Source organism: Manis javanica, chromosome 2 (genome assembly GCF_040802235.1).
Source record: "Manis javanica isolate MJ-LG chromosome 2, MJ_LKY, whole genome shotgun sequence".
NCBI classification, from domain to species: Eukaryota; Metazoa; Chordata; class Mammalia; order Pholidota; family Manidae; genus Manis; species Manis javanica.
The window spans coordinates 12,013,589-12,025,427 of NC_133157.1; the positions used below are offsets into that span (position 1 = coordinate 12,013,589).

At 45.2% G+C, this 11,839-nt stretch overlaps 1 protein-coding gene across 1 annotated transcript; it reads left to right on the forward strand.

The window, feature by feature from the left end:
• The first annotated feature begins 203 nt into the window (after window positions 1-203).
• LOC118973201 (olfactory receptor 1B1) lies at window positions 204-1,321 on the forward strand. Its single transcript, XM_037022628.2, has one exon. It carries the CDS (start codon window positions 314-316, stop codon window positions 1,319-1,321), a length of 1,008 nt encoding a protein of 335 aa, XP_036878523.2. The 5' UTR covers window positions 204-313.
• Window positions 1,322-11,839: the final 10,518 nt, after the last annotated feature.

Genomic DNA, 11,839 nt, shown 5'->3' on the forward strand with positions numbered 1-11,839 from the left:
ACATTAAATACAGCAATTTTTTCATGGGCTTTGCCACTGGCAGGAGATAAGCAGGAGTTGGTTGAAAGATGATACTTACTGGAGGGTTTATGACTGTTTGAGGAACTTTATCAGGGTTTGTGGCTGACTGGAAGGGAGTCATTAGAATGGATGAACAGGAATAAATAAGGGAGAATATGCTCTAATAAGTTAAAGGAGTGAAGTCATAGTCCTAGCGGAGGAGCACTAGTGATCAGCTGAATTTGAGTTTTCCAGGAGTTTGAAGAACACAAATAAATTATCTGGAGTTGTCATGACCTCTAACATATGACCCATGACTTGCTTTTTGATCCCAACTGTCTTTCAGGCAGGCTCCCTGTCACTCATCATGGGCTGTACCCCTAATGCTTCACACTCTCCAGTCTTCTTGCTCCGTGGCTTCTCAGGAGCTAGCGTCTCCCCGAGTCTCCTTTTTGTCCTGTTCCTGGCTGTCTACCTGATGACCGTGGTGGTGAACATGACCCTAGTGCTGCTCATCTCCCGGGACCCCAGGCTCCACACGCCTATGTACTATCTGCTCCGCGGTCTCTCCGTGATAGACATGGGGGTGTCCACAGTCATCCTGCCCCAGCTGCTGGCCCATCTGCTCTCTAATTCCCCAGCCATTCCTGCTTCCCGCTGCTTGGCCCAGTTCTTTTTCTTCTATGCATTCGGAGTCACGGATACACTTGTTGTCTCTGTCATGGCCGTGGATCGCTACGTGGCCATCTGTGACCCTCTGCATTACCCTTCGGTGATGAGTCGCCAAGTCTGTGCCCGCTTGCTGGCCATGAGCTGGTCAGTGTCCGTAGTGCACACCATGCTGCATGTGGGCCTCCTCTTGCCTCTGAACTGGGCTGGGGATGCTGAAGGCAACGTTAACCTCCCCCACTTCTTCTGTGACCACCGACCACTTCTGCGAGCCTCTTGCTCTGACATACGTTCCAATGAGTTGGCCATATTCATGGAGGGCGGCTTCCTCATGCTAGGCCCCTGCACCCTCATTGTACTCTCCTACATCCACATTGGGGCCACCATCGCTCGCTTGCCTTCAGCTGCTGGTCGCTGCCGAGCAGTCTCCACCTGCGGATCCCACCTCACCATGGTTGGCTTCCTCTACGGCACCATCATTTGGGTCTACTTCCAGCCTCCTTCCCAGAACTCTCAGGATCAGGACATGGTGGCTGCCGTGATGTACACTGCCATTACCCCTTTGGCTAACCCTCTGGTGTACAGCCTCCACAACAAGGATGTCAAGCGTGCACTCCGCAGGCTGATTGGATGTGGGGCAGTGGACTCCTGAGTAGCCTATTGGTTCAATGGTGAAAGAAGTGGGCAGATTTGGGCACAACAGGTTTTGGAGAGATGAGAGGAGGAATGGCCAGAAAGTCTCAGAACTCCAGATTTGGCTCGTGTTGCTGCAGGGCCTCCACAGCACTGTGAACATTCCTTGTGCATGCCACATGTGCTAGGCTTCCTCATCTGCATGCCTCTGGGTTCCTCTCTCAGGCCATTTATCTTGAGGGATCAGAGTGGGTACAAACGGGTCACTAGACCTGGGTTGTTTAATTCCAGGGTTCTGAAGAAATGTGAGAATATTATTGTGAAATCTGGAACTGAGGCAGAGACAGTGAAGTTAATTATAGTCACATTTAATGTGAGATGCCTGCTTATGGGATGTGTGTTGGTGTAAATCACAAAGGTAGTGGAAGAGAATGAGTTAGGTAAATAAGAATGGCAATTTTGTAGCTTGTCTGTTCAGTGTGCAAAGCCCAGCAGTGAGTGTGGAATGGTGGTCATGATTCTGCTATAACTCATGTGGACCTTCTATCGTGTGAGCATTTCATTCTGATGTGTGTGAATTCTGCTATATATATTTTAATTAATTTTATATTAATTTGCAAGTAATATATACAGAAAATGTCACTAAATACTTTTCTGCATAAAACAAATAACAGTGCACTCTTTCAAAAATGGAGATAACTAACTAATTGTACTTAATGTTTTGGGAGCTGGGCATTGGCATCTATTTGGTCAGCTGCAAGATATTTGCAGTAATCATTTTTAAAAGACATTGCAATATAATAGACATATAATATTGTTTAAGGTATGCCATGTATTTATTTGATACATTTATAAAATGGAATATGGTTACCCTGGAAGCATTAACTAACACCTCTACCATGTCATATAACTAAATTTTTGTGCTGGGAACAATTAATATCTAGTCTCTTACAACTTTAATGTTTATAATACAGTATTGTTGTCTATAATCACAATGCTGTGCATTAGATCTCCAGCACTTAGTTATCTACTAGAGGCAACTTTGTAGCCTTGAGCAGTATCTCCTGAATCCCCCAGCACCCAGCTCCTGGTAACCACCATTCAACTCTGTTTTCCCAAATTTAGGTTTTGAAATATCCACATATTGGTTAGCTCACACAGTATTTGTCTTTCTTTATCTGACTTATCTCACATCACATAATGCCCTAATGCATCGTCACAAATGACTGGATTTCCTTCTTTCTCATGGCTGTATAATATTCCACTGTATGTAAGTACCTTCCTGACTGCTCACCTGCCTCACTCCTTGGCTTTTAATCCAAGCCATTCCTTGTGTATATATTTTTTGCCCAAATTGGGGGAGCTTTTTCACTGGCTTTCATTTTTTTTCAAGGACCTTGAGTGGTCCTGCCTTGATAGAGATCCACATCAAGCAAAGCAGAGACATCCCTGTGGTGGTCACTTGGGACCCCCTCAGGCCAGAACAGACAGACTTCCTTGAGAACAAGGGTCCCTCTGCTCCCTCCAGAACCTGGTCCCTGCCATGGGAATGCGGGCTGTCATGCCTGAGACCAAGTTGGGTGTGGGTGTGGTGCATGCTGGGTAATTTAAAATTCCACGAAGATCTCCTGTCCTGTTTCATGACTTTTCCTGGCTCTGTGTTCTCATTGTTGCTGTAGACCTTTACTTAACTTCAGGATTCTGAGAACGTTGACTCTGATATTGTTTGCCAAATTCTTTGGTGTGTCTAGGGACAGACTGCCCTGGAGAATCCTATGCTGCCATTTTTTTCTGACATTGCTCAAGGGTCCTTTTAACTCCAAATGGCTCTATTGGCATTCAGGGCATTTCTGTCTGAACTGTTGGTCCTTCACCACAATCTAATCCTTTCCCAAGTGAGTTACTTACTTTTATTCATTATTTAATTGAATGAGATTTATTTTCTCAGTGTGCATGGATAAAGTGAAGGTTCCTGTGTCCAGGATTTTCACCTGGCCCTGATCGGCCAGCTCAGTACACACGTGTGGGCAATACATTGTTACTGACTCTATATAGCTCTTCCCAGTGCTCTGGTTGACATGGTGGAATGGCTGCAAGGCTACAGGAGAGCAGAGAATGGAGTGGCAGCAGCACTGAGGACAGAAACTGAGATGGCTGTGCAGGCAGAGAGGCCCAGAGGGAGAGACTGGTTTGCTGCGTGCAGACTCGCTCTGAGTAGATGGGATTCTAGTGATTGACCTGCCACTGTGGAAATAAAGTTGGGTATAAACCCTTTCACCCCAAGAACGTTCTACTGTCGTTTCTTTGGTCACATTGAATCCATAGTGAACTTGCCCATGGCTGAAACCCATTGGCAAGACAGTGTTTTGCTCTTAATGGATAATTGAATGATACATATCTAAAGAAAAATTTTCTTGGCTGTGGTGGTTAATTTTATGAGTCAACTTGACTGACCAGTGGTGTCCAGATCAAGCATTATTTCTGGATGTGCCTGTGCAGGTGTTTCTGGTTGAGATTAACATTAGAATTTGCAGGCTCAATAACCTTCTACAATACTGGTGGGCATCGTCCAATCCACTGAGGATATGAATTGGAGATTAGGATGGAAACATAATGGTGGTCAAACTCTCTTACTGTTATCCCATAAAGCCTCATGCTTGGCAACAAATTCCACTGAGTTGAGATGTATTTATTAATGGCAAACACTGAATAATTACAGAGAATATTGGATAGGAAAGATGGCTTCTTGAAATGAGGAAATGGGAATTGATTTCCCCTTGGGGTTTCTTCTTGTCCAACTTTGACATGTGCAAAACTCTGGTGTCCTGCCAAGGGTAGACCTTCTCTAAAGACAATTGTTTTCAGAAGCTTTATGGTTTTAGCCTCAGTGAGATCTATGCATAAGGAAGGAGAAGGAGCAGACTCCTAAGCTATACTCTCAGTTGGTAAAGGAAGGTAGTAGGGCTCGACCTATTCCAATTAATAATTTATCTGCACTCAATGGGAATTTCCTGGAGCTGGAAGAGTCCCAGAATAAGTACATATAAGTGACAAGCTTCATTGGAATGAGTTGCCCTATGGAAACATTTTCATGGAAAATGCCCAAAAGTACTCCTTAATTTTGTGAGAAAGTGGCAAAGAGGGAGCACAAGTGTACCCAGATGTTCTAACTTGACCATATGATGTCAGATACAGGGAGAAGGTGAAAATAAGGTTACACGCTGCCCTAATAGTCAATAGAAAGAGGAATAGAAAATAATAAATCATAATCCTCTTGTAAAAAAAATGGTGTGATGTTATGTCTTGCCAATGGGTTTCAGCCCTGGGCAAGTTCAGTATGGATTCAATGTGACCAAAGAAATGACAGTAGAACATTCTTGGGGTGAAAGGGTTTATTACCCGGCTTGTTCTCCCGGTGGTAGGTCGAGCACTAGCGTCTCTGCCTCCGCTCAGAGCACTGAGCCGAGCTCTTTATACAGTGACTCAGTCAATAATAGCTTATTACCTAGGGGTTTGGAAGCAGTAGCCTAGCAGCAGGCCAGTTGCATCATCAAGTGGTTTAGGTTCAGTGAGGATCCTGGCCAGAGGGAACCCAACTTTCGCCACATGTTGGTACCAAGAAGACCAAAGAATGGAATAAGGTACAAATATTATAGTCAAGGGAAAGAAAGGGATGGAGCAATGATCAATTATAACATGGAAAAATAGGTTTTTGTATGAAAAGATGGCTTAATGGGGGGAATGTAGTTGTCTTGTCTGAGGGTTTCAGCCCTGCGAAAGTTCACTATGGATTCAGTGAGACAGAGAAATGACAATGGAACATTCTAGGGGTAAAAGGGTTTATACCTGGCTTTATTCTCCCAGTGGTAGGTTGAGCACTAGAAGCATGTCTGCAGGTCTGTAATCCTCCTCCATCTCTGCCTCTGCCTCTGCTCTGCCAAGAGCACTGGGCAAAGCTCTTTATATAGTGACTCAGTCAATAATAGATTATTGCTTATGGGTGTGGAAGCAGTAGCCTAGTGATTCTGTGGATTCATGTAGCACTGTTATGTGCCTGGGATAAAGGAGGGTTAGGAATATCAGAAAAGACGATGGGCATATGTGCCATATTGTAGTTTTCTGACAAGAGAATGACTTTTTAACTACATTCCTGTTAATTAGTCCCACCTGTGATTGCATGCTTTGTCACTGCATCCCAGTCTACTTCCTGGAAATATCACACTAAAAGCAGCGAAGAGCCCCTCACGCACAGAAGCCAGAGGACATTCACGGTTTCATCCAACCAGTAGCTATTGAATTGAACATTGAGTCTGGACCCTGCCCTCCACTAGGAAGTGAGAATGCAGCAGGGAGCAAGAATACACGGGCCCTGCCCTCTGTGCTATGCTATTTCATGAGCTTATGGGGGTTATTTACGCCACTGTGTCAGAGCCAGTCCCTAATAGTTCCCTGTGGCAGGAATAGTAGATGAGCCCCAGCAAACTGGTGTCAGTTGTTTCTGCCTTAAAGTAACGTGAGACTCCAATGCTGAGGTGGTGTTGGAGCGCTGTCACTCTCCTCCTGTGAGCTGGCCTGTCCCATCAGCCCACAGCCCTGAACTCATCAGTGCTCTAGAAATGGGTGGTCGTTTAGAGCCCATTGATGTCAGAATCACTCTCAAACTAAAATATCTGCGAAGAATCTTTTATGAAAATGGGGAACATATTGGGATTACTCTTTTTGTTGGGAACTATGCTAAGGGCTTTACATGCACTTCCTAATGAAATCCAACATCTGCCTCCATTACCAAATAAAATCTCCGATCTGCAGCAAGATTCAGTGTTTTTTCCCATTTAAGCTGTTAGGAAAAGGAACCATAAATTATAAAACTTCCATAGGTATGCAACAGCAGCTTTTGAAGATGGCATACATAAATATACATAAACACATACATCCAGAAATGGGAATATATATATATATGCATATTCATTCCATCTCTATATGTACATTCCATCTACATATGAGTATGTTTATATATATACATATATGGATAGAATATATGTGAAACATATATACACAACACATATATAAGACATATGTGTGTATATCCTGATATGTAAAAATTAAAATATAGTTTTATATATATGCTATATTTCATTAATATGTACAAATACAGGACTATGTAATTGCCATTTTCTGTGTTTGGTGATGATTAAATATTGCTGTTTAGTGTAGTTCAAGCTAATATTATTGTGTGATCAGAATCCATGCTTTAACATGAAACCCCCATGTAGGTGGTTCTGAGCACCTACACCCTGTGTTATCTTTGGCTGCAAGGAACCTGAAGCCCAAAACTGCCCTAGTGCTGGGGCGAGGTGACTCCTTCATTCACATCTGTGTAGTTTACAGTTGACAAAGGCTCGCACAAACATGAACTTGTATTCTAGCCACAGATGTTTATGAGGGCCTGTAGGCTTCCATTCTATAGACATGTAACCTGAGGCCACAGGGTTTAGTGACTTTGCCAAGGTCTCACTGCCACTTGGTGCGGCTTCTGCCCTCAAACTTCACCCAGCACGGTGCCCTAGAATCTCTCTGGGATGGTAAGTGCAAATGAAGGGTCAGGAGACTCTGAGGGCCTCAGTCACACTCAGGTGTGTGGCAGTGACAGCAGGTCCTCTTCAGGGCAGAGTGCTGGGGCACTGGTTATCTCAGCTGTTGGGGCCCCACAGGGAGGGTGCGTAGCAAGTAATTGAGATCATGGTTGCAAGTATAAGCCCCCAACCATGCACACACACACACACACACACACACACACACACACACACACACAAAATTCTGAACTGAGGATTCCATTCACCTGCATCTGATTCCCATTCTAAGGGAAGGAACACCAGTATGTGCCTCATTCCTAAACACTCAAATGCATACAAGTCATAAATTATGGACAAGCTAACGCATGCACAGTATGCAATAATGTGTCAACCACATTTACATTCACAATGCACCATTGACAGACAAGCACCACACATCTACTGAAACACAGAACTCACACACCACATACACATAACTCATCACTATACGTACACATCACAAAAACACACAGGACAACACACAATAGCAAAATCTCACAAGAAACATGCTGCAACAACACCCATGCACACCCACCACACACTCACTACAAGAAGCAGTGCACACACCCCCATCACCAAGAGGCGAGCTCCGACCCCTTCTGACCCACCCCCTTCCCCAGGAGCCTGACAGCGGGGGCAGCTAAGCCTCTTTGGTCACAGGCACCATCATTAAACCATCACCATTGTCCATGCACGTGGTAACACACACATGGTGCAGACACGCAGAGGCCAGCATACAGGACACGTCCTGCTCTCACACCCGGACATGTCCCCACACAGTCACACGGCACTAGCACCCACTGTGAGCAGAGCTGTGAGCCCTCCGACCCTTTTCCTCGGAAGGTCAGGAGACTTCTCCACAGTGAAGACAGCAGTCTTACCTCCAGGGCTGGGCTCTGACCCGCTCAGCTGTGACTCCCGCCCGGTGGGGTAATGCACCTGTCTGACAACAGGAGGCAAATACTGAGCGTCACAGGCATGAATCCAGAGTCCCTCACCACACGTTAGATGACTGATGACCTGTGTACTTGCACTAACACAGACCCCAGACAGGACCTAACTCAGGAAAAAGTCAGACTGTAGTCTAATGTAGTACACACGCACATGCAATTGGCAAACATCATGTACACAAACATACAACATACATTCAGACACACACACCCTCATGAGCACAGACATACTCGTGCACAAACCCACAAGCACACAGGCAGATCCATCACCAAGTACAGAATTTCAGCTCCTTCCCACCTGTTCTCATGGTTGGTGAGTTTACACCCCTCTTGCAGACTGCCTCCCAGGCCCTCAGCTTCTCTTCGTAGTGAAGGAGGAGCCACCCACGTTAATTGGCCAATTTCTTACTGCTGGTCTGGAGCCATGTGTCCAGGAGCCAGAGGGAACTGGAGTCACATGGGACTGGCTCCCTAATGCCAGATATGTCTTGGACTCCTTTCTTCTCGGGCACAATTCCAAGTTCAAACTTTTCTTGTACATGATTCTAGTTGGAACTCAGACTATTTTTTAACTTCATTTTTAAATGATTTAATACTTAGAAAAAAGTTGTAAGGATGATAGTATGAAATCCTGTATCCCCTCTTCCGCACTGCATGACAGCTAACGTTTTATCATATTTGCTTTAGTGTGTGTGTGTGTGTGTGTGTGTGTGTGTGTGTGTGTGTGCGCGTGAATTCTAGATTCAGACTATACATCTCAGTAGGCACACCACCGTGCATATTATCAGAAGGCACATGATTTAGTTCACATGTCAGAAGCTCTTCACTCTTCAGCAGGGAGAGAATTTAGGAGAATGTTTATTACCCACACAAAGGACACCTCGGGGAGAGCTGGGTGGTCTGAGTTGGGTTCGCAAAAGCAGAGGGACTGGCTTTTGGAGTTTGTAGTGCTTAAAAGGTGGAATGGAGTAAAGGTTTCTTCTGGAGAAAGAGACCGTGTGCTCTGCTATCTGAGCAGTTTTGCCTTACTGTTTTTCTTCATGTGGCAGTAAGGACCTGTAAGGAGACAAAAGCCCCCTTGGCTGGCCAGCAGATGACCTAAGGCTAGGCGCTACCAGCAGACAGGGCTGCCAGGGAGCATTGCCCATCATTCAGGGCTCTGAGGGCTGTGGCAACTTGGACATTATTGTGTACAATTCCTGATTGGCATCAATGATTTCATTTGTCGTGTAATGTTGTGGCCTCCACAGCAGCACCAGTGACCCCCAACTGGTCAGCAGAATAAGGGCAACTAAGTAATTGGATTGAATAAGGGCCTGTGGGTGAGAATAATGTTGGTTAACTTTGTTTAGGGGCAAGAGCTCAAAATGCAGAGTATAAATCAAATTATGAGATAAAGCCTGAATTAGAAGGATAAATTAGCATAGGAGTGAGGGATACTTAGCCAAAAAAAAAAAATCCTTCATGGACTAAAATCTCACACAGCATTTCGCATGGGCAGCCAGGAGCCAATATGCTGCCAGGGAGCATTTGGATGAGGACGAAGTACGGGGTGCTCCGGACAGCTGGGGTTAGTGTCTAAGGGCAAGGCCGGGAGACCCTCCAGGGTTTAGGTTCAGAAATGAGGCCCACCAGAGAGGGAGAGAGGGTGGGCTGTGTTAATCTGAAGGCTTCTTTGAGACCAGTTGGATAGGCTCAACATGGCCTGGCAGTTGAGGGGGTTCTCTAAGGCACACCCCAAGATTCCTATGCTCTAAAACATGGCTTTCACTCAGGATGGCTTACATAAAATTATTGTGTAATGCATCCTTCGATAACAGCGGTATTATCAGAGAGCCGGGCTAGAACTGCAGAGTCCGGGGGAGGAGCTTGAGGTGCAGAGGTGGAAGGAGAGGGGAAAGTAGCCTGTGATGGTTGGGGTGGGGGTGGGGGTGGTGAAGAAGGGAGAGAAGAGCAGGAGGGCTTAGAGGGTGAAGGGAGCTCTGACGGAGACGCGCAGAGGGCTGCAGATCACAGAGACCTACACCTGGGTGAGTCCAGTGGGTGGGTCAAGGTCAGCATCACAGGTGAGGGCAGCTGGGGGTCTGACCTCATTTTAAAGGATGGATCCAGCTAGAGGGCTGACGTCATCATACTGCACGGGCCCAACTGTGCGTCAGCTGCTACATGCAGGGATGAATCCAGCTGAGTCTGATGTCATCAATAGTGTTAAGTCCAGACGTAGGTGTGATGACAGCCTCAGGCAGGGCCCAGCTGCAGATCTCCTTAATGTCATATGATGTCATCTGGTGGCCCTTCAGGCTGTCATGGTGTTGGTTGAGGTCATGGATCTCACTGAGTGTGTAACAATCTTTGAGGCATAAAGCCTCACTGCTCAGGGAGGTGCAGAAATGTATAAAAGCAGCTGGAGAATGACACACCCCTTGATGCAGGAAAGCTGCTGCTATATTGGCATGATGTCGGAGATAAAATAATTCTAAAGGGGCTTGTTGTCTGCATCCCAACCTTAGGTTTCCCATTCCCCTTTCAATTATGCTCTGACATGTATTTTAATAGGTGGGATGTGGACATAGGGACATTAAATCAAGAGACTTAACACTGGGGCATGAATAAGCATCCTGTGTGATGTGGCTGCCTTGTGAGTTTAGAATGATCAATAGGAACTGCTTTAAATTCTGTGGAAATTTACCAGCAACATGGAAGTGCAATTATGGCATCAGCTAATGATTAGGTATGGCTGTGGTATTGAGCAGCCCAAATAATTGTGGGTAGCAGCACGGCTGAAATATAGCCCAGTGGCTGTCATGTTGCTAGGTGGGGTCCACCCAATAGCTTTCAGTGTTCTAGGCCAAAGCTGTTATCCAATGTAGTCATGTCCAGGCTATTAAAGTCGTGAAGTCTAAGTAACAGCGTTTGTAGTATGTGGGTGCTATGACCTGAGGCACGGGGGACACTGATTAATATGGAGATAAGCTGGACTAGTTCATACCCCTTTTCCAGATCTGTTTAGCTGATGGGGCTCTACATTTCTTAATTGACAATTCTCTTGGATGAGACCAATTTTAATCCTTTTTTACCTTTCTCTGCTATACACAACTGCTGCAGGAGTGGGATTGAGCAATGACTTCCACTTTGTTATTGAGATCATGATTGGCATTATTCATAAATATCCTTTAGAGCCAGAAAACTTTGGCAGAGCTTGCAAACTAGGCAAATTATCATGGTGGCAGAACAGCTCTAGTATATACTTAATGGCATTAAATAGTACTGGTTCATCACTAACAATCTGTCCTCGGTTGGGCTTTCATCCCAGCTGGAATGATGGCAAGAATGAGAATGGATGGTTCAGAGTGTAGTTGATGGGGGTGAATGCCTAGTTCAAAAAGGCCTTCTTAAAACTGGCATGGGAGGTGCCACACCAGAGGGCAAAGAAAGGCAATTAAGGTCTTTGGGGTATTTTAATATGGAATACAGAGCCCCAACATTCAGAATCTAGAGTAAATAGGACCATTGGCAGGTGGATACTATTTAGAAGACCATTTTTTAACTGTAATTTTAGTAAGATTAGTAAGCAATCACTGTGATATTCTATGAAACCAGCAGCCAGGGACAAATAGGGAAGATGAAGTCCCATTGAATTCCTTGATCAAGAGTGCAATGTCGTGTTTTTTGAGAGGTCAGTGTTTTTTTCACTATCAGCCTTGTGTGGAACTCCAAAAGGAATGAGTAGTATTTTAATGAGGCCCTGTATGGTAGTTTGAACAGTGGTATGACTCATGGCAGTGGTGAGTAAAATGCTGTTGGAGAAATCTACGAAGGTCATGGCATCACTACTCGCATCAGTTTGAGAGAAGTGGCTCAATAAGATCTCTTTTCCTGTGACTATGTAGAATTTTCATTGGGATGTCACCCTAGTGATTATGTAGCCAGTGATGGGTCTTGTTGCATAGGGGGCATAGGTTTGTCACTGTGTGA

What these genes read in the sequence shown, in the direction of transcription:
- LOC118973201 (XM_037022628.2), top strand. Translation starts at nt 314, where the DNA reads ATGACTTGCTTTTTGATCCCAACTGTCTTTCAGGCAGGCTCCCTGTCA.